This window comes from Eschrichtius robustus, chromosome 1, assembly GCF_028021215.1.
Source record: "Eschrichtius robustus isolate mEscRob2 chromosome 1, mEscRob2.pri, whole genome shotgun sequence".
Taxonomy (NCBI): domain Eukaryota; kingdom Metazoa; phylum Chordata; class Mammalia; order Artiodactyla; family Eschrichtiidae; genus Eschrichtius; species Eschrichtius robustus.
In genome coordinates, this window is record NC_090824.1 from 91,641,704 (window position 1) to 91,668,890 (window position 27,187).

The following is a 27,187-nucleotide window of genomic DNA, read 5'->3' on the forward strand; positions in this document are numbered from 1 at the left end:
AAACTGTAAGAGTTACATATGTAGAAAGTAATACATGATTGAAATTGTTTCTTTTCTGTTTTCCCAACCATACAACCTCACATGTAAGAACTGTCTTATTAAACCTTTTAGGCACTGCTCCTAGGTAACGAACAGAAAGCGCATAATAAGTATTTGTTGAGTGAATACATGAATAAGAGAGTAGAAAAAGTAGGCTCTGTCCTTGAAGGGGGGTGGAGGGGAGGGGAAGCCCAAATGTGAAGGAAACAGCTACTTGTATCAGAGATAAGGAAAAGGTAACAGGATGATTCAAATGAGAGATGATGCCCCTCAGCTGGCATCTTTAACAGATTTAACTGAAGAAAATGGGCGTGGGGCACGGCACAGTGACGATTAATCAACCTGTGTTAAATGAATTAAAAAAGCGTCCAAGCTGGGATTCATTACAGGTTCTCCACGTCCGGAGAAGATCTGGATACTGTCTCCACCCACCCGGAACGGGAAAGAATGGGTGCAGGGACGCGACAAACCGAGGAAAATGTTCCGAGAAGGAACAGGGCCTGCCTCTGAGGCGTTGCCCTCCACCGTCATCCCTCTCCCGCTACCTCCAAGGTAGGAGGGGAGCAGAGGCGCCAGCCAAGCTAAGGCTGCGGACTCCCTCCACAAGGCCAAGCCCGGCCAAAGCACTTACTGCCGAAAACGGCCTTCCAGGCGGCAGCCGCCCCCGCCCCGGCCGCCGGGCGCCAAGGGAAGCACTTGAAGGCTGCCTGCAGCCGTCAGGCTCCCCAGAACCTCCTGCTCCCTGTGCAACTGCGCCCGGGATCCCAACCGCCCTGTTGCCTCGGCGGGGACCGGCACCAACAACACGGGTAGAACCCGCTCCACGGCTTCAGCGCTTCCAGCCCCCTTGTCTGCAGCCATCCCACTCGCACCAGTCCTTCCGGTCCGTACGGCCCGCTGCGTCCTGCGCGTGCGCTGTGTAGCCGACCCGCCCTCGGCCTCGTGACTCCCGCGCGGAGAGATGCGCTGACGTAGTCTGCCCGGTGACGTAGTCTGCCCGGTTACGTTCTCCGCACCACCCACTCCAGCAAAGCCACATCTGCGTATGTTTTGAGCCCACGGTTTGCTGAGAGAGTTGAGGGCCTCCATTAGCGGCCTAAGGTGGCTGTAGCAGCTGTTCTCACTCAGTGGCATTACGCTTTGCTTTCTTACCCTTGCTGCCTCCTACCTATTGGAGGCCTGTGCCTGCCACTCTCCGCTTTTATTGGGCTGTTATTTTTGCTTGCAGGCCCTGAGTGGTGCAATGTCCTGGTATTTGACCGATCCATGATGAGGAAGCTGACTTGATGCTGACATCAAATAATATCCGTTGTAACAGCCAGGGGAATAGCGTGGGTGGAAGTGGTAGAGGTCCTGTTTCCTACTCCTCTTTCCTCTGGGAGGTATAATCCAAGATCGGCAGCAGAGGGGGCGAGAAGAGGTGGGAAATAGGCATTTTGGAATGGTCTCCTAAAGGACAGCAGTGCCTTTCTTAACACATTCTCTTCCACAATCAGATGGGGTCACACAGCTATCAAAGGTCACCTCCTTTGTCTGTGCTTTGATTCCCATCCTCCTCCTGTTGTAGGACTTTGTAAACTTTCTTTGCCTTCATTATTCTCCACCCTTCCCTGCCCCGGCCACGTTATTGGAGTGCTTTCATTATCATGCAGGCATGCAGTAATATCACTCTTTAAAAGAAAAGCGTTCCTTAACCTACATAGACTACTACCTACTGTCCAATTGCTCTGCTACCCTTTCAGAAGATTCCAGATTGACTCTTTCTGTAGTCAGTGCCTCCCTCCTCCGTCACGTCTCTCTCATTTCACACTCTTTTTTTTAAAAAAATAAATTTAATTTTTGGCTGCGTGGGTCTTTGTTGCTGCGCGTGGGCTTTCTTTAGTTGCGGTGAGCCGGGTCTTCTCACTGAAGTGGCTTCTCTTGCTGCGGAGCACCGGCTCTAGGCATGCGGGCTTCAGTAGTTGTGGCACGCGGACTCAGTAGCTGTGGCTTGCGGGCTCTAGAGTGCAGGCTCAGTAGTTGTGGCCCATGGGCTTAGCTGCTCTGCTGCGTGTGGCATCTTCCCGGACCAGAGCTCGAACCCGTGTCCCCTGCCTTGGCAGGTGGATTCTTAACCACTGCGCCACCAGGGAAGCCCACACACGCCTTTCTTAAAGTACTTTCTTTCCAACTTTGGTAGCACCACTTCCGTAATCTTCAACCTATTTTTTTTTCAGATAACTCCTCCTCAGTCCCCTATGTTGGCTTTTCTTCCTACATCATCTCTTCCTCACTCCTAACTTGTAATACATCTGTGTGCTGATACTCCCACTTTTGTGTCTTGATCCCTGACCTTTTCCTTCGCCTCCAGACTGCTCTTTACCTACTTGATATATCTACTTGGATTTCTAACAGGACATATTAAAGTGTCTACAATGTTGATTATAACCCTTCCCAATGCATTTTTCCTCATGTTTTCCCCACGTTAGTCTAGGGCACCCACCATTCACTCTGCCTGGGAGTCATCCTGGATTCTTCACCACCACCCTTATCCAGCCCATCAGCAATGTCTGTCAACTCTTCCAAAACCTTTTCCCAACTTCTTCTCTTTCTGTCCCTAAAGCTCTTCACTTCTTGCCCCAGCTTTGGAAAAAAAACTTCTGAACATTTTTTTCTCTGCTTTCTATCCTGTTCCCCTAACAATCAGCAGTCAGAGTGATCTTCTTCAAACAAAATCACGTCATGTCACTTCCCTGTTTAAAATTCTGACTTCCCAGCAGTTAAAAATCCAGACTTTAAAAAATAATCATGGCTTACAGATGTGTACTCTGCTTACCTCTCTCCTACTTTATCACCCTCCCCCCCACCCCTTACCTGTATACTTCAGCCACACTGTCCTTCTTTCTTTTCCTGAAACACACCAAGTTCATTCTCACTTTGGGGGCTTTGTGCTCACTAGTGCCTCTGCATGGAATACTTGTCATTGATTCCAGCTTAATTGTAGCCTCTACTGACAGGCCTTCCATTCCACTCCAGTCACTCATCCCCCAATTTTGTTTTCACCATGGTATTTATCACTATTTGATGTCTTCTGTCAGTCCCTGTGCAATCAGAATGTAAGTTTCAGAAGAGCAGGGGCTTTTCCTTGGTCACCACTGTTTCTCGACCACCTAAAATGGTACCTGGTTCATAAAAGGGACTTGTGTTTTTTGATGAGTGCATGACCTTGTTTGTCAAAGTAAACCAAACATCCCATATCTCAAAGGAGATATTTATATAAAACGCTCTTAGCTCAGCTAGGGCTACTTATAAAAAATGGCAACAGTGGAACAGTTTCCAAGGTCAGTCTATTGTTAGACATAACAAGGACTTGTCCCTTACATTAAGGACACTTGAAGCTTCACACATAGGAGGTATAATGAAAGCTGTTTTCTTAACTTACAAACAAACTGCAACACTTCATTCTATTATCTTTTTAATTATACCTCATTTTGCCGTGCCTTTTTAGGCACATAGTTCAACTTTTTGAAGCATAAGGAAAGGTTTTGGGCAGGGTTCACCAATATATCAAGGCATACAACTGTCTTCAGACTCTCTGGATCGCTTTAGGCAAAACCCATACACAACTAGTGTCTTGATCATTAAACTCTTCCCACATATACGTATTCTGGAACAACCTGATCAGTAAATCAAGGCAAACCTACAAAGAGAAGAGGTGTTAACTCCAAACAACTTCCCTTTAAAATATTGTGTGATGTGATTAATATGTCTCTTTCCAGCAGATGGTAAGTTCTGAGAGATGACCTACATGTTGTTTGTGTGTTTACATCTTATTTACGTTTGAGTTGTCCCTCAAATACTTCTTTAATGAACAGTTCATCTTCTCAAACTAGTTCTTACCCTCAGATAGCTTAGCATGATAAATAATCAAAGTTCCTGGGAATAAATGGAAAGGTTTGGCTGAAGAAATAGGCCCCACGACCCTAACTTGGAGCAGACTGGTTACTCAGTAAGTACCAATGTCTAGAAATACTTCTAAAAGCAAGTTATCCTCCATACTCTTGGTTTAAAAGTAGTAAAGAAGTGACAGAACCTAGTCTGGGCTTGAACAGGGGACTATGACCTTGTTTCCACAGTCACTTACTCCATCCTAGCCTCCAGCTGCTGTACCAGTTGTTTGTCCACATGGTGACAGAACAGAGGAAGAAGGTTGCTGGGGAAGGCCAGGGGTTCTGCCAGAGAGGCTGTGGGCATTTGAGCTATCTCCCAGGCAGTGAGAACTACCATGTCTGTCCTGGAGGGCAGAGAAGTAATACATCAGCATCTTTGTATGCATGAAGGAAATAGGCTCAGGGCCCAGGTTTCTTATTATCTTTCTACCACCACTATCACCCTCTGTACCTCCAGCAACTAAGAGAGAACATTTGCACGTTTGGTATGTGCCAGGCAACATTTAGTGCTTTACACATCTTCCATCTCATTTAATCTTTAGATCTCTAACTGGTTAGTACCCTTTATCCTTAGAGCCCTAGTTTACAGATGAGGAAACAGGCTAAGGAAAGTAAAATAGTGTGCCCCAATGTTATGTTCCTGATAAGTGACAGAAGCAGAATTCACACCTAGGTCTGTGAGTAATTAAAGGGACAAGGTTTAGAGTCTATCTTACACTGCCTTCCATGGGGGACAACGCTCTAGGGCATTATAGAAAAAAAAAAGGGCAGAACAGCTACAACTCTGTTTCTCTGTCCAACCTCCTCCCTGGTGCTTGAATAAACCACTCAGGAAACATCTCATCTGGCTCAGCCTATACATCCCATGGGTACTGAAATAGTATTTACAAGGCTTTTATGATCTTACCAAGCTGTGTGGTCACTGTTGGGTTCCTCTAGGGAAGAATCCAGGGATATCAGCTGCTCCCCATGACTTAGCAGGGCATAGAGCAAAGATATTCCAAACTGCAAGTGATAAAGTATCCAGAGTAAAAAGAGTTTACCCTAGGCATTCAGTGCTTCCCTGGCTCTGCTATTTCCCAACTAAAAGGGCAAGTTCACAGGTACAAATGGAGTCCAACACCCATAAACCCATCAAGTTTTATACTGGCTGGCCAAGAACTCTGAGCCCTTTCCAAGGAAACCACTGCTCTGAATATTCCAAAAGATTGCTCTGGGGAGCTGATTAAATGCACACTTGTGGGCTCCGCCCCCCCGAATCAGAGACTGCGGATCATGAACGGACCCAGGAATCTGACACGGGTAGGCTGTGGAGCCCATTTTAAGAGGCATTGCTTTAGGCAAAGATCTTCAGAGGGGTTCACAAGATAATCCACTAGGATATTAGAAGATATGAGATCTTTCACATCTAGTAGAGTCTCATCTTGTATTTATTATGTACCTAAGGTAAGTATAGTGTTCCACGTACATGATTTATAAACACACACAGGTGGTATAGTTCAGCATTTTTTTGGTAAAATGGATTCACTATCAAAAATGTTTGGTGACTTCTGATCTAGAGGTGATAGCAGCACCACCATCAGGGAGCTTGTTAAAAAAGCAGCCCCACCCTGGGTCTATTCCAGATAGCACCTGGAGCCACCTGTGGAAAGACAAAAGCCTCCCACGCGTGTTACCTGATGCTGCAGCACCACAGTGACTGGCCGCTCTGAGGAGCCAGGTGGTTGCAGCATGAGTCCCTGAAGTCCTTGGAGGAGTTCATGGAAGGTCAAGTGGCTGATACATTTGCCCAGAGGTTCGAATAACGTTTGCAGGGCCTGCAAGAAGGTCAGGTAAGGGCCTCTCTCTGACTCCTCGACAACTTCACCTCCGGTCTCTTTCCTTGCTCACCTGCCTCTGGCCCCTTCTGGTCAGGTCAGACCTACCAGGCCTATCACCATTCAGGTGTCTCCATCCCTAACACTGGTCCTTCAATACCCACTTGTCTAGGATGCCTTCCCTAAGCAAAGTAGCTATGGGGTTCACCACTTATCAGGGAGTCCTGAGCTTCTCAACCTCCAGAGCACATTCACACCTGTGTAACCATAGACCTGTGGGTTTTCCTCTCTTCATTTGCCTGAAGATGATCAGCTGTTCCTGTGGTAGTTTGTTCTGAAACCCCCTCACCTGAGGGTGGCAGGGTCCACACTCCTCACTGCCCAGCACCTTCTCTGGCTTCTCTGGGGGTGGGGATCGGAAGGAGGAGGAGGAGGAAGGGGAAGAGGAGGAGGAATAGACACTCCTAACCCATCCACAAAACAGTCCTCTCCTCCACTCAGTGCCACAGTACCTGATCAGCCACATCCCTCTTGACAAGGAGGGGCAGATGGCGGGTGATGGCCAGAAGAAGGCTGACAGTTCGATCTCGGGGCAGGAAGGGGAGCAGCCGGGCCACTAGGGCTTTTCCCTTCCTCACGGAGAGCACCTGCAGGAAGCCATCCGCTGCCTCCCTACAGGTGACATAGGAGAGCATTGCAGGGATGTGCATAGAGCAAAGGGCCACAGGCCAGAAAGGAGAGGCAGAAGCTAAGCCACTGTCTTCGCTGAGCCGTCCCTTCCTAGGCTGAGGTGTGACCCTCCCACACTCACTCCAGATTATTCTGTTCCTGGGTCTTTAAGGCCTGGAAGAGCTTCTCAAGCTGGCTGCTCTGCTGCTCACAGGGCTGTGCGGGCCCGTCCTTCTGGCCCTCCTCTATCTCTAGTAACTGAAGGAACAGCTGGGAATGTGAGGGTGGGGAGAGAGGAAGAAGGGGTCAATGTGAGTATATCCTGTTCTCAAGGGAGGTAAGGAATTCACTGCTAAGGCTGATGTCTCACCTTCTCAATCCGGTACAACACCTGAAGCCTCTGACTGCTTGCAGCTCCAGCCTCCTAGAGAAAGAGTCCCTGGCTGTCAGCCACACCTCCACAGCAGCAGCCCAAGCCTAGGTGAGCTAGAACGTGATCCAGAAAGGCTAGACCACAAAGCCCGATCACTCTTGTTCCTCACTCTTAGGTCCCAACCTGAACTCAAGCATGAGTGTTCCACAGACCTTTCTCCAAAACAGGGGAGAGAAAAAGGCTGTAGGAAGATAACGCTCCTACCTGCTCTTGAGTTCCATGGGGCACAGCATCAATAGCTCGGCGAGGGCTAAAACACGTTGATACAGCTACCTGGCCCAGGGAACCCTCGATGCGAACCACTGCATGGAAGGAGGTTCCTGTCTGCAGGCACGTGCCCCTCTGCTTTCCACCTGTGTCAACCCGGATGTCCACCCCAACCCAGCAGGTCAGCCCCGGTCCTACCTGACTCATAAGCCTCCGCCTTCTGAATGTAAGGCGTGACCAGCTTGAAGGACTCAAACCTGCTCCTTCGCCCAAGCAGCTCTTCATCTGCCTGCTTCTTCTCTAGTTTCTGATAATATTCCTGAGAGTCCATGGATTAGTCAAATGTATACTCATTGGCTGAACTTAGAATTAGGGCTCTGCAATGCAACCTCTTAATATACCCTTGCCTACAGCATTCATTCCAGAAATGCTCCTGGCACCTTAGGGCCTTATAGTATCCACTATAATGCATCTTAAAGCACCCTAAGCCTCATGCCAGCTGTTTTAGGGTCCCCATCCTAAGGACTTGAAGAGCTAGTACCACCACCAGATCTGATGGAAAGGCAGAGAGCAAGGCAGAGAGCAAAGCAGAGAGCCAGGAAACAAATGTGTCCCAGGGTCTGCAACCTTCCTGCAATCTTTATTCCAGGTTACACATGGGACACCGCTATCCTTCCCCCTCCCCATTTTAATTTGGTGATCCTACCTGTGATCTCCAAAATCAGAGTTATCTGATGGTACGAAGACCAATCAGCAGCTTGAAGTACAGAGAGAACACTACTTCAGTTGGCCTCTAGGCCAGTCCTACGCTTGTGAGGATTTGTACAGCAGCTCTAATATCTTAAGGAAGACTGTGAAATCCAGAACTAAAATAAAGCCACTGACTGAGAGACAAACAAGGATTTAAATACAGCTCCTTCATTGAGGAGCAATGTCTAAAAGTCAAGAGTGGAAGATGATCACATTCAAGGAATCCTGGCAGAAGGCAGAGGGTTTTGAAGCTGGTGGGAAGAAAGGAAGAAAGTAATGTCAATAGGAAGGACATAAAGGTGGAAATCTCGGTAGGGGTCTCATGGAGGTTGAAGAGAAATTGAAATACAATTTAGACAACCCAAAACTCATGGACAAAGGGCAGACAGGAAGCAGACAGAAAGGAGTTCAAAAGTCTGCCAGCATTTGTTCAAGAAATTGAATCCCATGACTTATAAAAGTTCCCTGTGTTTTAGATCTTAAAAAGTAAAAAGTAAGTAGATGAATGTTTATAACAAGTCATTTCTGAGAGAAACCAAAGTGTACAAAGATGAGAGAGTCCTCATTTGCCGACTGGATAGGAGAAATTCTCGGCAAAGGACGGAGACAGAAACCTCAGAGTGTGTTTGGGGAATCATAACTAATCCCATGTGGCTGAAATTTAGGAGAAGGGGAAGGAGAGTTTGGATGTCAAGTGTAGAAATATGACCCCCATCCTTTAGCAATCGTTCCTCCCACCTGAAGGGACGTGGCCACTGTGAGGGGAAGGGAGAATCTCAGAGGACCCACGGGGTCAGGCCCATTTGACACCAAGGTCAGAGGCGGGGCAGAGCCCCTGGGGCTCACCTGGTAGTAATAGTCATCCAGGCGGGGGTTCTCACTCTGCAGCTGAACCATCTGCACTTTTACCACCCAGTCCTTCTCTTTTCGGGTCATGAGGTTAGCATAGGGGTCTGGCTGCTGAGACCAAGGCTTCTTGGCTGGGGGACTTCAAGCCAGGAGGAGTGTCCCTTTAGACCTACCCACCCCTGCCACAGAGAACTCCCCCAAGGAGTGGAGAGCTCGGAGCGGGATGTTGGGGGAGGACAGCAGAGTGCAGAGGTGGGCCAGGGTGTGAGAGGCTTAACTGGTGGGGCTTTGGGGGAGGTGCTCTGTCACAAGGGAAACCCCAGCATGCAGGGGGCTCCCCTTAATCTTGCTTCTCCTCTCGGTTTTACCTTGGTGGTCGACCATGCTGCTGCTGTTGCTTCAAGATCCGCTGGTGCTGAGGGTGGAGCTGGGTCAGATGACTGGGAAGACGTAGAAAGAAACTTGGGCTGGGTGGGAGCAAGCTCTCAGCCCCCTGCCCCCATTCCTTTAGCCTCTGGGAACCTCAGCCAGACATCTAAGGGACCCTACCTGCTTATGACCCTGCCCAAGCGTCATCCACATGAAGCATCACTATCCTAGCTCAGCAGGGCTTACCTCCCCTCCAGGATATGCTTTTCCCTGAAACTTGGCTGCAGGAAATCCTGACACAATATAAAACCATTTGGCCTGGTTGTCAGGACTTCTGAGTCCTACTCTCAGTTCTGCTGTGGTGGCTGACCTCAGATAGTCCCTGGGCCTCCATTTCCTTACCTGTGAGGGGAAGGAATTGCACTCTACCACATCCTTCTCTTCGTGAGTTTCTCTAAGTATTTTCTGTGGCAGCTGGTAGAGGGGCAGCCATGCCTCCTCAGCCACTACGTCCTGAGACTTCTGGAGAAGAGCTCAGCCTGTCCTGGACCCTGGGACCCTGGGCACTCTGAACCAGTACCTGAGCCTAAGGGGCCATGAGGTCGACGGGCTGCAGAGGACAGATGAGTCTGGAGAGGGCAGTCGAGGTCCGAAGTGCGGGGCTGCAGTGCTGGTGCTGGGAAAGGCAGGCCGGAAAGGAAGTGGTGCCAGGTAGTCCAGAGTCTGGGAGAGGAATTTCAGGGTCTGGGAGAAGGGCATCTCCACTAACAGAATCCTGCTTTTGCTGTTGATTGCCTTTCTGCCTCTATGGTCTCACCTGCCTTTTCCTTCAAGAACCTCACTCATCTTGGGGCCCCTCGAGCCAGTTGTGAGGACACCAGACTGTAGAGCCCGTTCTTGTTTCCAACAGGTTTGTCACCTCCTAGGGAGCAACTCCACGGTCCCTGACAATGTGGAGGCCTGTGCTTTCCCCACTGTGAGTCAACTCCCTGCCCTTTCCTCTCTGAGCATTCACTCAGATCTTGTCTTTAGCCACTGGGGCCATGCTTCTCTCTTTTCGGACACCTCTGAAGCCCTCCAGAGCAAGGTCAAGGGCACAGTGAACATAACGGAAATAAGGGACAGGCGGCATGCTGCTTCTCAACACCCAGCCTATTTCTCACAGGATGGAGACTGGAGTGACTCACCTGCCACAGAAAGTGCAAGGAAGCAGGCGACATCCCCAGCACACCAGGGGCCTTGATTCCAGGGGAGCTGAGAAGACTTTTCTGGAATGAGAGGGAGGAAACCACAGGCTGGAATGAGCCCCTATGACATCATCTGCATTCACCTGTGTTAATGGGGGGAGGGGAGCAGCAGGACCAACCATTTCCAATACCCAGGACAGTGGCAGCCTGGCCCTCCCTCAATTTGAAAGTCAATACAATCAGGACCCCTCTCCTTCCACTGAAGGGAAGCCAGACTGGCATCTTAGGAGTTAAGCTGAAGCAGGGTCTGAGTAACTTCATTTCTACATGGGACTCCTTTGTGTCTCTCCACCTGCTGGGGGAATCCAAGGGAATAAAGACCAGGGATGGACTGGGAAGACACAGGGGCCCAGGGTCAAAGATGACTCACTTTCACCACCAGGAGCAGGGCCAGCATCTCTAGGTGATGCACAGCCCTGCTAGGACCTGGATTCAGGTGAGGGCAGCATCAGAAACTAAGTAGGAGACAGAAGGAGGGAAGGAAGGAGAGAGTCTTTACTGGGGTTCAAGCCTGAAATAGAAAGTGTTAGCCCACCTAGAAAGGGGTGAAGAAGAGGAGAGAGATGTGTAGCAACAGCCTGTGAGATGCAGACAGTTCAGGACAACCCTCCCCCATGTCTTCCTGCTCTGGTACCTGGATGTTACGGACAGCGCTGAGGACAGCTGGATCCCCGAGATCATTCTCTTCCTCCTCCTCTTCCTGCTCCTCCTCCTCCTCCAGGTCAGGGGCTAAATCTGGGTCCACCTCCTCCTCCCTCTCTTCCTCATTTTGTTCCTCTTCCTCCAACTGGGAGGCACACACCAGCACTTCCTTAAGAGCCAAGGGGTCATAGGACTTGCCTGGGCTTTGGTTAAAGTGGGTGCCTGAGGAGGAAGTAGACGGGTTCAGCTGTGAAGGGCCTGGTCTAGAAAGGATGCTTCTCTGTAGCACTTCTGTTCACAAGCCATCTCCAGCACCATCTTCAAACATCTTCTCTTGTTCTATGAGTTCAACTCAGCCTCACTACCCCAGGGCGCCCCTAACCATCCCCATTAGAGCAAACAGAACCTGGTAGGTGCCAATCACTTTCAGTTTCTTCATCCCCTCTTCCATTGCCTCATTAGTCCCAGCACAGGCTTCTCCACCTGCTCACCCCCTCTGACAGCCCTTTCTGTGCCTCTTTAATCAACCAAGTTCCAGCTGCCCTGACTCATAACAATTTAACCCCAGTGTGCCAGGGATTTTATATCTATCTGTTCATTTAATTCTCACAACAACCACACAAGGCCGGTATTGATCATTTTTCTCTGAAGGTGAGATAAATACAGGGCCCATAAAAGTTATCTCAGTCACCATCATGACGTCGCTGGGAATCACTCCCAGCAATTCTGGACATCCAAACCCATGTCTATCCCCTAAACCAGGCCATCAAACTGCCGCACTCCCGGGCCTTTTATCAGATACCACAGACCACTTGGTGATACTACCTTGAAGGCGTTTCATCTCTTCGGGCTGGCAGACTTGCTCCATGGCTGTTTCCTCTGGTGAGAGAGCACTGTCAGCCTCTGGAAGGTAAACCTGGGAAAAGAAAGAGACCCAGAGACCCTGTCCTGGGTAAGGATAGCGTGGCACCCAAACAGCCAAGGTCTCCCCCCCAGCAAGGTTGTCAGAAAAGTTTTGACCCAGATCTCAAGGAGCAGGACCCTGGGCTCTCAGACTGCCCTAAACCTCCACCCTCTGAACTCACTAGCCCAGCTCTAGGGAGCTGTCCTGCAAAGGGACAGAAAGGAGGAGCAGGGCTAGGAATTGGAGGGGAAGCACTTCTTCACAGTCACCACCAGCCTCGGTCTGTGCACAGGGAGGGGGCTCACAGCTGCCTGGGTGGCGACACCCACCCCAGGACTGTGGCTGTCCGTCCTGCTTAGCTTAGCCATGGCGGCCTGGGCCAGGCAGGCTCTTGGCCCCTGGCTTTAAGATTCCCAGCCCCTCCCCTGCTCCCCTGTTAAAGGGCCAGCATCCCCAACCACTGCATCCTGGTAGAAATGTCAGAACACAAACTCATGAGAAAGAAAACCCTTGAAAGGGCAAGAGAATTAAAGTGCATTTTTATCCATCCATGGTTGTGAGTACAGTTTATTGGGATCGCTATTTGGGAGCAGATATTTAAAAAGAGGATCCCTGTTTTCCACACCCTTAATAGGAATTTTGTGAGGTTCTGTTCTCTTCAATCCCTAAGCTTTGCTCCATTAAATTGGATAGGAAATCCCTGGGTGGATCTTGAGGCAATTACTGAGCAGCCAAATTCTCAGTGCTTCAGGGCAGGGTGCTTGTGGATCCCTAAGGTCCACCTGGTGATGCTTGCCCTTCACCGTGTCCTTGAGTCCGCTTGAGCTTGAGTCTACTAAGCATTCCTACTGACGAGGGACTCCTGTGAATATAGAAGCCAGATCTTCGAGGTAAAAACACTTTTGCATGAGTTACACAGATAATCCCACATCTTCTTGGCTGCTGTAAATGAAAACTGGTTCAGAAGCTCAGGACTAAAAAGAAAAGGAAACAACAACACAAACAAGCACCTCAGGACGGCTGGTAGCAAAACCTGAGACCCATCTGCGCCTCATCTAGCCCCTCAGCGATTCTGGGTTCTGTGCCCACATCCTGTGTTCAGCTAAAGCACACAGGCTTTACAGAACTTCTGAATAAAACTAAAAATGAAGCTAATTCTCTACATTAAAAATGCAAGTTAGGGCCCTATTGTCATGGTTATAGGGCCATGATTCTTGGTGCCTCTAAAGAAAAATATTCTTTTCAAAAGTTTTGCTGTAGGTAGAGCCATATGGGTGAGGGGAAAAATTTAAATAGCTTGAAAGTTATTGAAATTATTTTCAAATATCTAATTGGGTTCAGGCCTTTTTGGTAATGCTATTCAGCTGCTTCTCTCAATAACTCCCTAATCATTTACCCTGGTATTATTATCAAAAGGGCCAAATGGTGGGCTTCCCTGGTGGCACAGTGGTTAAGAATCTGTCTGTCAATGCAGGAGACACGGGTTCGAGCTCTGGTCTGGGAAGATCCCACATGCCACGGAGCAACTAAGCCTGTGCGCCACAACTACTGAGCCTGCGCTTTAGAGCCTGCGAGCCACAACTACTGTGCCCGTGTGCTACAGCTACTGAAGCCTGCGTGCCTAGAGCCCGTGCTCTGCAACAAGAGAAGCCACCGCAGTGAGAAGCCTGCGGCACCACAAAGTAGAGTAGCCCCCGCTCGCCACAACTAGAGAAAGCCTGCGCGCAGCAAAGAAGACCCAACACAGCCAAAAATAAAAATAAATTAATAAATTAATTTTTTTTAAAAGGGCCAAATGGTGACTTTCAGGGTTCCAGAAGTGATTTATCAGGTTGTTATAGAGACCAGGTGTTGGGGGAGATTCACTTGCTGTATGCAGAACTTCATTTTGAAGGTACTTCCTTGTACCAACTAGTACCAGAGCAGGTGGACTAGGGGTAGTCTGCAAGATTACAGCCCTCTCTTGGCTGTCTGAAGTTTCACTTGGGACCTAGAGCCTTTTGTAAAAGTCCCCTCCCCTTTTGAAGTCTTATATGTCTACTGATCCTTTAGATTTTCTAGCTTTCTGCCATAGTTTGTGCTAAGTTTAAGCCAAGCCTGTGCTAGCCTTGAGGCATAGGCAGTGAATGAGGTAATGCTAGCCATGGACTCTTAGAACTTCCCATAATAGAATAAGAAGTACAGACAGCTTAACAGGACTTTTGGATCAGACAAAACATATATTAGAACTGTATAGCACAGGGAACTATATGCAGTATCCTGTGATAAACCATAATGGAAAAGAATATAAAAAATGTGTGTGTGTGTATATATATATATACATAGAGAACTGAATCACTTTGCTGTTCAGAAGAAATTAACACAACATTATAAATCAACTATAGTTCAATTTAAAAAAAAGATACATTACAAAGGTTGGGACTTCCCTGGTGGCACAGTGGGTAAGACTCTGTGCTCCCAATGCAGGGGGCCTGGGTTCAATCCCTGGTCAGGGAACTAGATCCCACATGCATGCCGCAACTGAGAGTTCACATGCTAAAACTAAGGAGACTGCATGCCACAATTAAGGAGCCAGCGAGCCGCAACTGAGCCCGTTTGCCACAACTAAGATCCCACGCAACTAACTAACTAAATAAATATTAAAAAAAGGAAATGTTTACATTTGCTGAATAAAACACCTAAGGACTGCTCCACTTTTTTTTTTTTTTTAAGGTTTGCATTTTTTTTTTAAATTTATTTATTTATGGTTGTGTTGGGTCTTCGTTTCTGTGTGAGGGCTTTCTCTAGTTGCGGTAAGTGGGGGCCACTCTTCATCGCAGTGCGTGGGCCTCTCACTATCGTGGCCTCTCTTGCTGCGGAGCACAGGCTCCAGACGCGCAGGCTCAGTAATTATGGCTCACGGGCCCAGTTGCTCCGCGGCATGTGGGATCTTCCCAGACCAGGGCTCGAACCCGTGTCCCCTGCATTGGCAGGCAGACTCTCAACCACTGCGCCACCAGGGAAGCCCTCCACTTTTATGGGGAGATTTTTAATCCGTTATTTCAGTTCCTTTAATGGTTGTCAGTCCATTCTGGTTTTCAATTTCTTCTTGAAGCTGTCTTGTTCAATTATATATCTTCTAGGAGTTTGTCCATTCCTTGTAAGTTTTCAAATTTATTGGCATAAAGTCGTTCATAGTATAAGAGTATCTTTCAAATCCATGCTATACCTGTACTTTGTCCCCCTTTTAACTTCTAACATTATTTATATATTATCCCCTCCTTTTTTCTTCTTTCCAGAGTCTACATATTTTATTAGTCTTTTCAAAACATCACACATAAGTCAGGGTTTCTGCAGGGAAAAATAGGACACTGAAATTGGATAATTTTAATAAAATTAAATTTATTAAGATATAGAATTTTAATAAAAGGATATTTATAAATGTATAGAAAGAATATAGTGCAATCATAAGGAATAGTACAGTCCCCTGGGACTAGTAACAGTTGGTAGTAACCACTTTAGGCAAGAGAATGGAGTGGTTACCAGAACCTGGAGACAGAGAAAGCTGCCTGGCTGGCAGATAACTTCAACATCTGCATCCAGTGGGCTCCAGTGTGGCAGCCCTCTCCTAAACAATATCCCTTCTCTTTGAGATCTGGGATCCTCTCTCTCCTCTTGCCTCGTGAGGCCTCAGTGTGGTAAAGGCTCTCCACTCTTGCTAGGCCCTGGGGGCTTCACTATTCTTTATGCATTTCCCTTAACCGTGCTCACAGCTTGGTAAATATTCCCTTCCCCAAACTCTCCTCAGTTACCCCACTTGAATGTGCTGTTTGCTTCCTGTCAGGACCCTGACTGACACCATCTCCATCACCAGCTTGCTGAGCCATTCTTTCCTTGTTCTTGTTCAGCTTCCTCTCCCATCTGTCAATCATCAGGGATTCTAAAACAAAACCATTGGCCTCAGGGCCCCTACACAATCTCATCTCTTGACTCTCAGCAGTCAACCTCGCCCCTTGTGTTAATGAGAAAATAGAGGCCATTTGGGCTGATCTACTTAAATTTATACTTGAAGGAAATGTATACGCACCACAGGCCTCCTCACCTCATTCTGCCTGGTGGGGTGTCCCTCCTCCTTTCTAAGTCCAGCCTCTCTTCTGGGATTCTGTGCACTCCAGACACTGCAGGCCTGCTTCTCTCCTCTGTGTATTCAGCCTCTCCATCTGCCTTCATTCTTCTTCTTCTTTTTTTTTTAAGTTTTATTTTTATTTATTTATTTTATTTGTTTATTATTTTTGGCTGCGCTGCGTTGGGTCTTCGTTGCAGCGCGCGAGCTTTCTCCAGTTGCGGCGGGCGAGGGCTACTCTTCGTTGCGGTGCGTGGGCTTCTCATCTCTGTTGCTTCTTTTGTTGCGAAGCACGGGCTCTAGGCGCGCGGGCTTCAGTAGTTGTGGCACGTGGGCTCAGTAGTTGTGGCTCGCGGGCTCTAGAGCGCAGGCTCAGTAGCTGTGGTGCACGGGTTTAGTTGCTCTGCGGCATGTGGGATCTTCCTGGACCAGGGCTCGAACCCATGTCCCCTGCTTTGGCAGGTGGATTCTTGACCACTGCACCACCAGGGAAGCCCTCCTTCATTCTTCTTATAGGAAAGCACAGAAATATCAGGACGTGTTCATTCATAGAAACAAAGTTACATTCTTGTTTTTGTTTCTTATGTTAACTGCCCCTTATCGGGCTCCTATTCAACAAACCAAGCTTCTCCATTTCCTCAGCTCACATCATTCCTTCAGCCACTGCTCTCTGGCTTCTGACTCCATCATATTGGGGGCCCTAGGGGATGGATGAACTTAATCCCACACGCCCCTCAACCCTCTCTATGGACAATTCACAATTTTTCAACTTTATGTTAGTACTCTGCAAACACACCATCAAGACAAGTCCCCTACCCTCATTTCTACCCATATGCCACCCCTAAACACTTCTCGGGTTAAAAAAAATAAACCTGGAACTATCATTACCCATCACTCCTCAGAAACTATTCTCAATACTATTCTGAATCACCAGTGATTTCTTAACTAAGTGCAAAAGACGTGTTTCAGTCCTTACCTCAGCGGAAGTCTCTACAGCATGTGACACTGTCCTCTTTACATCTCTATTCTCCCACAGCTTTCTGACACTTCAGTCTCCTGGTTCTTGACTTCTTGGGTCACCTCTCATTGGCCCCTTTCCTGCTCTGCTCATTTTCTTCCCATCCTTCAAATATCCTCTTCCTCAAGCCTCTTCCCTTTCCCCTCTGTGTCAAATATTCTTAATCAGAGGGTCCCCTGAAATTGTATAGATGTTTGTGTGATTTTTAACATGTGCATTTTTCTGGAGAGACAGTCCAGACCTTTCATCACATTCTCAAAGAGATCAAGAATCCCTCTAAAGGTTAAGGCCTCTGTAACTTGGTATCTCTGGGCAACCTCATCTACTCACATTTTCCTACCAGCCACACTCTGATGATTTCCAAGTCCTTTTGACAGATCTGACACCTCCCAACTTAAAGCATCTCAGTGGTTTTCATCTCCCGTCCTTTACATAAGGCATTAGACTCTCTACAGTTGCACCCTGACTGCCTCTCCAGCCTCCTGTTTTCAAGTTCCCTGATCTCGAGTTTGTGTTTCAGAAATAGTGAACTGCTTTTAGTTGTGTGGGAAGAGTGGGACTCCAATGGAGCCCTCTCTAATTATCACTCTGCACCAGGATGTCTCTCCCTACCCTGGGGACCCCTCACCCTTGGTCTGGGAGTTATATTTAATTGTTATTAAAGAAGCTACCTGTATATCTTAGCAGGTAATATGCTGTTCACTATGTCACATCAGCAAAATGAATTTGTGAAGGAAGAGTTATTTTAATTGGAAAGCGATTTCAGACGCTTGATTGAATTGTCTTATACTAATATTCTAAATATTCAAATGGAGAACAACTCAGCTCAGGCCTTATCTCCTCCAGGAAGCCTTCTCAGACACCCTCCTCCCTTCCAGGTTGGATGAGGTGCCCTTATGTGCGCTCTTTGGCCCTTACAGTTTTTTCTTCATTGTACCTACCACACTGAGTTGTAATTCTGCTTCTGTATTTGCCACTCCCATTTGAGAACAGAGATGTGTCTTCTCCATCTTTGTGCCTCCAGCACTTAACACAATATCTACAACAGAGTAGGTTCTCAGTAAATGTTAAATGAGCTGAACTTAAATGAAAAATAATGGTCCTTCCCTGCAAAGACTTCTTCAGATGGGGTTTCTTGCCTGTCCCCTGGATGTGTCCTACTCTGGCCCACTGTCCACATTGCTCCCAAGAAATGTAATTCTATGAAAACAAACCTCATGATACCTAAGCCAGAAATCATAAAAGAAAAGACATACAGATTTGACTGTTAGCCTTCCTTACTGAAGACATATTTATGCCAAAGTAAATTCTTATGGAGCAAAGTTTTACATATTAAAAAAAAATTAAACCTCAAAAATATACAAAGAAAATAGTGTAAACATTTTTTTTTAAAATGTGGAGTGAGTAGAGAAGGCTCTTCTAACCATGACCCCAAACCATAAGCCATGAAGGGTGACTGATAAATTTGCCTACATAAAAATGTCCAGCTTCTGAGTGTCAAAAAATAAAGCCATAAACAAAGAGCCATAAACAAAGTCAAAAGAACTTTATTTTGATCTGGTAATCTTATACTTACCTTTAAAAATTATTTAAAAGAACTTTTAGATGAAGATTCTCTGTAATGTTTCTGAATTTTGAGGACTCAGAAAAAGAGATATTTATGTTAGACCCAGATCCTTTTATCCATATTTCCTTCACAACTGCTGGTAATCAATATTATCCTATCAGCACCCATGTCAAAATTAACATAACACTGTTGATGGATAATATAAAAATAAGATAGCTATTTTCTCTCACATTTACTTTTAAAGTCTTATCCTTAATTATGTGCTGAATATCTTGTAACAGAACATTGCATCCTGTGGAAACTGAGAAATCTTTTACCATGTTCTCACTTCTTCAAAAGGAAAATTCGTCCTAATTTAAATAAATATGACTGTATTTTTAATTAATTATTGAAATGTGTCTTAATCCATTTGAGCCACTATAACCAAATACCAGAGACTGGGTAGCTTATAAACAACAGAAACTTATTTCTCACAGTTCTGGGAGGCTAGTAGTTCAAAATCAAGGTGCCAGCAGATTTGGTGTCTGGTGAGAACCCACTTTCTGGTTCACAGATGGTGCCTTCTCACCGTATCCACACATGGTAAGAGGGACGGGCAAGGGAACTCTCTGGGGTTTCTTTTATAAGAGTACTGATCCGATTCATGAGGGCTCCAGCCTCATGACATAACCACCTCCCAGAGGCCCCTTCCTCCTAATACCATCACCTTGGGGGATAGGATTTCAACATATGAATTTGGGGGGGGACACAGATATTTAGTCCAAAGCCATGACCTTTGAGGAATATAGGCTAAGGATATAAAACTACTATTTTTTAACCGATATTTTATGTTGAATTACAATATTTGGTTATAAAAATCTCAAAAATGATATTGTTTCCCAAAACTATGCTTCTATTTACATTATAGGACAGGTGCATATGTAGACAGAGAAAAGCTGAGACTTTGTTTTCCAAATCTATATTCAATCTATAATCAGGTAATTCAATTTCTGTGATTAATCTGTAATTGTCACATTTATAAAGAAACTCCTGGTTAAGAGAAACTTTTAAAAAGAGACTGTTTGGTGCTGCATTTAGTCTCAATGTTTGTTTGTTTGTTTGTTTATTTATTAAAAATTTTACTTTCTTCATTTCAATGTTCATTCATTTTATTTTTTTTAATATTTATTTATTTGGTTGCGCTCGGTCTTAATTGCAGCAGGTGGGCTCCTTAGTTGCGGCATGCAAACTCTTAGTTGCAGCATGCATGTGGGATCTAGTTCCCTGACTAGGGATCGAACCCAGGCCCCCTGCATTGGGAGCGTGGAGACTTATCCACTGTGTCACCAGGGAAGTCTCAAGGTTCATTCATTTAAATCACCTATAATATTTGGAAATTTTTTTCACCCTAGGAAAGTGCAGTTTAGGGTTTCATTGAATTATACCTAAGCTCTAAAATATTTCTGTTACACAAAATTGAATGAATTACAATTGAATAAATAAGATTACATAGACAAAAGTGAAGATTTTCCTTTCACATTTAAATTATATTTGTTTTACACGTAAGACTGCCTGAAAACAAGTTGGAAGAGACTATTAATGACAGTGACAGTGACAGTTTATTGCATTTTTCAGCATCTTTTTTTTTTCATGTTAAATAGTTGGGAGTACTAAGTTCAACTTTTCTGCTTACTTTCAAAAAGATGGATTAGCGTAAAACCTGAATGGCTGACACTACTACCATGACCATTAAATTGTTCATGGATCAGAACTCAACTCTATCAAAGTTGCTTCCTTGTAAATTTTGATCATGAGCTTTAAATGCTCTAAGCAGAATGTGGATATGACTACATTTGCCTAACCCTGATTTGATGCTGAAGATGGTTCCAGGATGTCTTTTGGTTTCATATCCAATTCATCTGTGCCTATAATATATTTCCTCCTGTGCTTGGTCCTGTTCCCCCATATTATCCAGGATTAATTCAGAGGAAGTCACCTTTCAGAAATGGTGCTGAATGTATAGTCACCAACCTTAGTGTCCACCATGTGTACTCTACTTGATTTTCTCTGTTCAAAAACTGAGGTTTTCATTCCTGGAGAGGCATGATGAAAATCAATATCTTTTCCTGCTTTATCTGAAACGTGGTAGTTGATCTCCACTGAGGTGAAAGTCACTGTACAAAAGAGCTGAGGCTAGCTCAGGAGCAGGCTGGCTCTTGTCACCCATCCTGTTGGAAGAGGTGGACTCATTCAAGTTGGCAGAGAACCTCCAGATAGCGGTGTCAATCGTCCTCAGAGCTGGGAGCATGGTCGGAGAACGGGAGAGATCCAGGCTGGGCTGCAATCACTTTCTGAACACTTGTGGGCCTCTGTGTCCTCAGTACCCTCTTCCTCCTAGTGTTTTATTTTGAAAATTTTCAGTCCTACAAAGAGTTGAGAGGATAATAAAATTAACTTCTGTGTATCCTTTACTTAGCAGTTGATAACATTTTGCTTAGCAATATTCTTTATTTTTTTATTTTTTAAAATTAATTAATTTATTTATTTTTGGCTGTATGGGGTCTTCATTGCAGCCCGCAGGCTTTCTCTAGTTGCATGGAGCAGGGGCTACTCTTTGTTGCTGTGTGCGGGCTTTTCATTGAGGTAGCTTCTCTTGTTGCAGAGCACGGGCTTCAGTAGTTGGGACATGCAGGTTCAGGAGTTGTGGTTCGTGGGCTCTAGAGTGCAGGCTCAGTAGTTGTGGCACACGGCCTTAGTTGCTCCACGGCATGTGGGATCTTCCCGGACCAGGACTCGAACCCCTGTTCCTTGCATTGGCAGGCGGATTCTTAACCACTGCGCCACCAGGGAAGTCCCACAATGTTCTTTAAATAAACTCCTTTTCTGCTACATCAGGCAGTGTCTGTCCCTAGTGATCAGGGACTTTGGCTGACAGACTATGAACAGGAAATTCACAGGAGAAAAACAAATAACAAGTAAACATATAAAACATCTTAAACATTTCCTCCTTGAGAAAATAATTTCCCCAGATGAGCCCAGTGCCCAGCACCTAGCAAGGTGACAGTAAAGGTTTGTAGAACCTGAATGATTGCTGTGAACACTGAGGCCTGATGGATAGGTTGGGGCCAGGCTAAGAGAAAGAAGCCAAAGCTTTGGGGCACCTTTGTCCTGGGGACTAGAGGGCTCCTCTTCTTACTCTCCTTCCCTGTTCAGCACTGGCAACGGCAGGTAGAGCAGGAGTGGTTTGGCCCACTGGGTGCATGCTGTCGGAGAAATAGTCCAGAAATGGAAGGGCCAGCTGGGCCCACATCACTGGGGATGACCCAGCTCAGTTGGGGCAGTGGTAGGAGGGGGAGGACCAAGGCTCCTGACCAAGCCAGGCTACAGCAAAACTCCTCCCCCCTCAGCTGTTGAGCTGATGATAGCCCTCCCTCACACGAGAGTACCCAAAATGCGCTGTGTGGCCAGATCTGGTTAACCGACAGGTAAAGAAAACATTGAAGAGGCAAATATTTACACTGAGCTAGGCTCCTGGCAACCAAGGCCCAAAACTGTATGATTCTGGAGCAGTACGAATGGGGTTTGTTTCTTTTTTTTCATGCTGCTGTTATACATTACCACAAACCTCATGGCTTAAAACAACACTATCATCCTACAGTTCTGTAAGTCAGAGGTCCAACACAAGTCTCCTGGGCTTAACATTAAGGCAGGGCTGCTTTCCTTTCTGCAGACTATGGGAGATTCCATGTCCTTACCTTTCCCACCTTCTAGAAGTTGCCTACATTCCTTGACTCATGGTCCTTTCTTCATTTGCAAAACCAGCATGCTGCATCTCTCTGATCATACTTCTGTAGTCACATCTCCCTCTGACCAGAGTCAGGAAAGTTCTCTGCGGTTTTTTTTTTTTGCCACTCAGCGAGGCATGCAGGATCCTAGTTCCCCGACCATGGATCAAACTGGTGCCCCCTGCAGTGGAAGCTCAGAGTCCTAACCACTGGACCATCAGGGAATTCCCTATAGTTTTTTGATTGTTCCAGTTTTCTATCATATGCATATATAGGGAAGCCCCAAAGTTCTCTGCTGTTAAGTCCTATGTGGTTATACTGGGCTGACCCCAATCATTTCTGATAATCTCCCCATCTCAAGGTCCCTAACCTTAATCACACCTGCAAAGCCCTTTATGCCATGTAAGGTAACATATTCACAGGCTCCAGGAATTAGGCTATGAACATCTTCTTTTGGGGGGAGGGGGGGAGGCATTAGTCTCCCTACCACAAGGTATGGTAAGGAAAAAAGTATAATATTGTTAATGATAAGTAGGCAGCTCTGTACATAACGACATGGATAGTATCGATGATATATTATGAAATGGAAATAAGCAAGTTCAGTAAGTATTTATAGAATGATCCAAATTTTGTGGAATCTCCCTTGCCCCCAATAAATGCTGAATGAATTCTCTCTGAGCCGCACCCCACCGTTCATAGACTGGCTTCTTCGGGGAGATGGTGGAGCCCACCTCACCCACTCAACCCTCAAGGCACCGGTTTCTTCACAGTCCTCTTTTAGGAGAAGAGTTTAGAAAGGTCCAAGACACCAGAGAGTAGAGAGGAAAGGATCTGACGCAGGTTCAACATAGCAGGGGACAGCCAGAAAAGACCACACACTGTAATTGGCCAGAGGCAAGCGTCAGCCAAGCAATGTGGAAAGTGAGAAGGTGAGGCTTACAGGAATTTGCCAAAAGGGAAAAAGGGCATTTGAAGGAGAGTCTTCATTTTTAATAGTGCTGAATAGAATCCAAGGCAGGATAGAAAGTCCAAGCAGGAATTCTGCAGTTTTAAGTAGGTTCTGAGATGCAGACCCAAGGACCTATGAGAGGAAAACACCCATGAAAGGAGGCTGTGCCAGTAACTTAGTCACTGGGCGTAGCATTCCCCAGGGACGGTGCCCAATCCTTGGCTCCTGGGATTGTCCTGTTGTCCCCACAGTGTCAGGGGGTCTTGGCTTCAGCATTTCCCTAACCCTCTCTCCATCCAAGCTGAGGACCGATGCTACCTCTAACTCCCTTTATGCTTTTAGTGGGCACTGAGTTCTTAACACATAATAATAGCAGTCTCTGTAGTTATAATTTTAAAATTCCTCACCTTCCAAACTATATACAATATATATCCACGAAGGGACAGGCACCAAAGCTTAACAATGTTTCCAGAGGAGAGGACAGTGAGATGGGAAGAGACACAGGAGGGCAACTTTCACTTTCACTCAGTAGACATTTTTGTATTTTTGCAACAGACATACATTCATGTATCAGAATTGTAATTAAAAATAAAAAGTGCTTGAAACACTGTGGTTACTACTGTTTATAGTTCTGTACTGCTTGATTTATTTTATACCAAGTCTGTGCAGTTTTCCCAATAAAATCACCCTGGCAATTGGAAGAGCGTGGTGGTTACACGCAAGCCTGTGAGGCAGAGATTCCTCACCAACGAGATACTTCACCTGTCTCAACTTTAGGCTTCCCACATACTCTCTCTCAATTAGTGAAAACAGTATTTGACTTCCTGGGATCTTGTGACGTTTTTCCCCTCCTTTGTATGGCGTCTGACTTCGTAACTATCAGGAAACAAAACAGCTCCCCTCTGTGTCCCATTTGCTTTGGGTCTGTTGCCTGTTATGTAACAGCACAAATCTGAGAATTCAGTCGGCATGAACACCTTAGGTGGCTGCTAATAAATTAATTATTGGGCTGATTTGAACTCTAGATTGGATTCTCCTGGTTGGCAGTCTGGCATCTTCTGATTTATCCTTACAGTATTTCCATTTGCCACAAAGCCTGCACTCAACTGACATTGGCTGTATTCAGTGGAATTTAACATAGAAGACTGAGGATTGCCAGCTCCAAAACAGATCTAACCAGGATTGACTTTTTTGTTAATTCTATTTTTCTAATTGTAGTTGATTTACAGCACTGTGCCAATCTCTGCTGCACAGCAAAGTGACTCAGTTATACACATAGAGACATGCTTTCAGGATGGACTTCTGAGCAGGCAACCACCTTCAGACTCATTAAATTAAACCATTTAACGATAGTTCTCTCTGGGTTGGAGGGTCACTGTGGTTTTAATTTTCCTCTTTATAGTTTTTCTTATTTTTAATTTATTTTTAGTTTTTAAAAAAATTTATTTTGGTCACGCTGCGCAGCTTGTGGGATCTTAGTTCCCCAACCAGGGATCAAACCCCGGGGCCCCTGTAGTGGAAGCTCAGAGTTCTAACCATTGGACAATCAGGGAATTCCCTATAGTTTTTTGATTGTTCCAGTTTTCTATCATATGCATATATTATTTTTGTGGGCAGACAAAAACAAATGTGAGTTAAATAAAAACTACCATACATTGTCTTACTTGTTCCTGCTTCTCTGCACCTTCTCATATGCTTTTAATCCTTGCCCTGATCCAAGCCACCCAATGAACCGTTTCCCGTGAACCCCTTCTCAGAAGTGGTGGTCAAGTGGACGTTATAAGGCCTTTCGAATCACATGGACCAGCACTGGAATCATAGCTCAGAGCTAACGTGGACAAGCATCTTAATTCTCCGAAACTGTCTCTTTATCTGTAAAAGAAAGTAAGACCTACCTTCTGGATTGTTGTGTAGTTTGGGTCAGCGGCTTCACAAACTTTAATGTGTATACGAATCACCTGGGATGTTGTTAAAATGCAGGCTAGGATGGGCCCGACTGTCTCCATTTCTAAGAGCTCCTAGGTGTTGCTGATGTTGTGATGCATGTACCACACTTTGATTAGTGACATAACATTTGAAAGAGCCCAGGCACAAATGTCCTACATGTGCTTGTTCCTCTCCTTCCAGGGGGCCTGGATTTCCTGGCTGTTTGATGAGTTCACCTCAGAAAAGTGCTGACTGAGATCCACTGAGGTGCAACCCAACTCATTTGAGCTTTAACCTATTCCTATATTCTCCCCACTTCAATATCGTTCTTTTTCTTTCTGTTCAAGGACTTCATTCTTCCTTGGCCTAATAAAGATACAGGTACCTGTGCTTTTAGGTTTTTTTGGTTTTTTTTGTTTTTGGCCGCACCACGCGGCCTGTAGAACTTCCCTGCCCAGGGATTGAACCCATGCCCACTGCACTGGAAGCGCGGAGTCTTATTAGGTTATTTCTTTTTAAAAGGAGCTTTACTGAGGTATAATTGACGTATGATAAATTACACTTAAAGTATACACTTTAATAAGTTCTACTACATGTACACACTTGAGAAACCATCATCATACTCAAGATAATGGATCAAGTGTCCTTAGCCTCCTGATGCTCCCTCCACCCTCTGGAAACCAACCATCTGCTTCTGTTACATAGATTAGTCTGCTTTTTCTAGAGTTTTAAATAGAAAGAATCATACAGCACGTACTCTTTATTGTCTTGCTTTTTTCCTTCAGCCTCATTATTTCATCCATTAATCTGTGTACCAATAGTTCATGCCTTGTTTATTGCTGATAGTATTCCATTGTATGCCTGTTGATGGAAGTTTGGATTGTTTCCAATTTCTGGCTGTTACCAATAAAGCTGCTTTGAACAGTTTTGTACAAGTCCTCATCATGAAAATACACTTTCATTTTCTCTTGGGTAAATACCTAGAGTGGAGTGGTTGGGTCATATGGCCAGCATATGTTTAACTTTTTTAAAAACTGTGAAACTGGTTTCCAAAGTAGTTGTACCATTTTCCATTCCCAGCAAGAGTGTATGAAGTCCCAGTTCTTCCACATTCAGAAAATATTTACTATTATGAATAACATTTATTGTAAAAAATATTTTTAGAAAAGTCATTAGGCCAAAAAAATAAAAAATTCCATCTTTCATTCCACTAATGGAAGATAACACTGTTAAAAGGCCATGTTTGTACATTTCCAGAAGTCTGCCCTCCTAGGCAGTGGTCTCCTTTTTAAAAAAAACAAACTGAAAACATATAATTTTCTCTGTCTTCACTGTTTTTTTAAAAAAGTGTTTTTAAAACTGGTTTTCCAAGTGAATAGATCAGATTCTATCTTTTAAGAATTTTTAATACTCCAGTATTTGTCTGTGATGTGGTAAACAAGGAATATAGAGGTGACCACTAGCCCTGTCTCTTCCTATACTCCCAAGGCACTAGAAAAGAATTCAACACTGACATTCCAGGCGTTAAGACCCTTAAATGAGTTAACAACAAACAAACAAACAAAAGGGAGGGGCAGGAGTGTCTTTACTCATCACTTTATGACTAACAATTATTCTTTCATTTCGAGAGAGTTATAGAGAGCTGGTAGAAAAAATCGGTAACTAGCATCAGTAATCATAGTACACTTCTTAATCATTACTGAACACTCCCTCTGTGCTCCCTGGGGCTCTCTCTGTGCATTATCTCCTTTCATTAGGTCTGCGGAGAGTATCCTACTTTTTCTAGTTTAGACACAACCACCACAGTAGGGATAGTTGAAACGTCTAAAAACATGTAAAAGAAATCCAGATGACATTTGTTGTGCTCTTTGGGGAAGCACCACCCAACTCCCTTCAACTGCAAACTAGGGTGATTTCCAAGATCTCTGCCCCTCCCCGCCCCCATGGTTCACTCCCTCTTCTGAGTGTTCCACTCAGAAAAGATCCCTGGACTCAGCCACCAGGTG

The 27,187-nt window shown here is 45.5% G+C and overlaps 2 protein-coding genes and 1 pseudogene across 2 annotated transcripts in view; all 3 read right to left on the reverse strand.

Moving 5' to 3' along the window:
• The window catches only part of SPG11 (SPG11 vesicle trafficking associated, spatacsin), an 89,493-nt gene extending 88,548 nt beyond the window's left edge, over positions 1–945 (reverse strand). Inside the window, exon 1 of the mRNA XM_068550704.1 lies at positions 671–945. Within this exon, the coding sequence (XP_068406805.1) occupies positions 671–900 (230 nt within the window). The 5' untranslated portion in view covers positions 901–945. The remainder of the gene's footprint in view (positions 1–670) is intronic.
• A 3,213-nt stretch (positions 946–4,158) lies between these two features.
• PATL2 (PAT1 homolog 2) lies at positions 4,159–12,223 on the reverse strand. The gene is made up of 15 exons (XM_068538678.1): positions 12,161–12,223; positions 11,732–11,867; positions 10,944–11,173; positions 10,250–10,330; positions 9,643–9,785; positions 9,062–9,133; positions 8,691–8,832; positions 7,293–7,413; positions 7,092–7,189; positions 6,825–6,878; positions 6,597–6,724; positions 6,298–6,457; positions 5,645–5,785; positions 4,876–4,973; positions 4,159–4,312 (listed from the first exon to the last, which is right to left on the reverse strand). Exons 1-15 carry the CDS (start codon positions 12,221–12,223, stop codon positions 4,159–4,161), a joined length of 1,821 nt encoding a protein of 606 aa, XP_068394779.1.
• Positions 12,224–20,114: 7,891 nt separating this feature from the next.
• On the reverse strand, positions 20,115–21,831 carry LOC137761794 (transmembrane emp24 domain-containing protein 5 pseudogene; annotated as a pseudogene).
• Between the last annotated feature and the right edge of the window lie 5,356 nt (positions 21,832–27,187).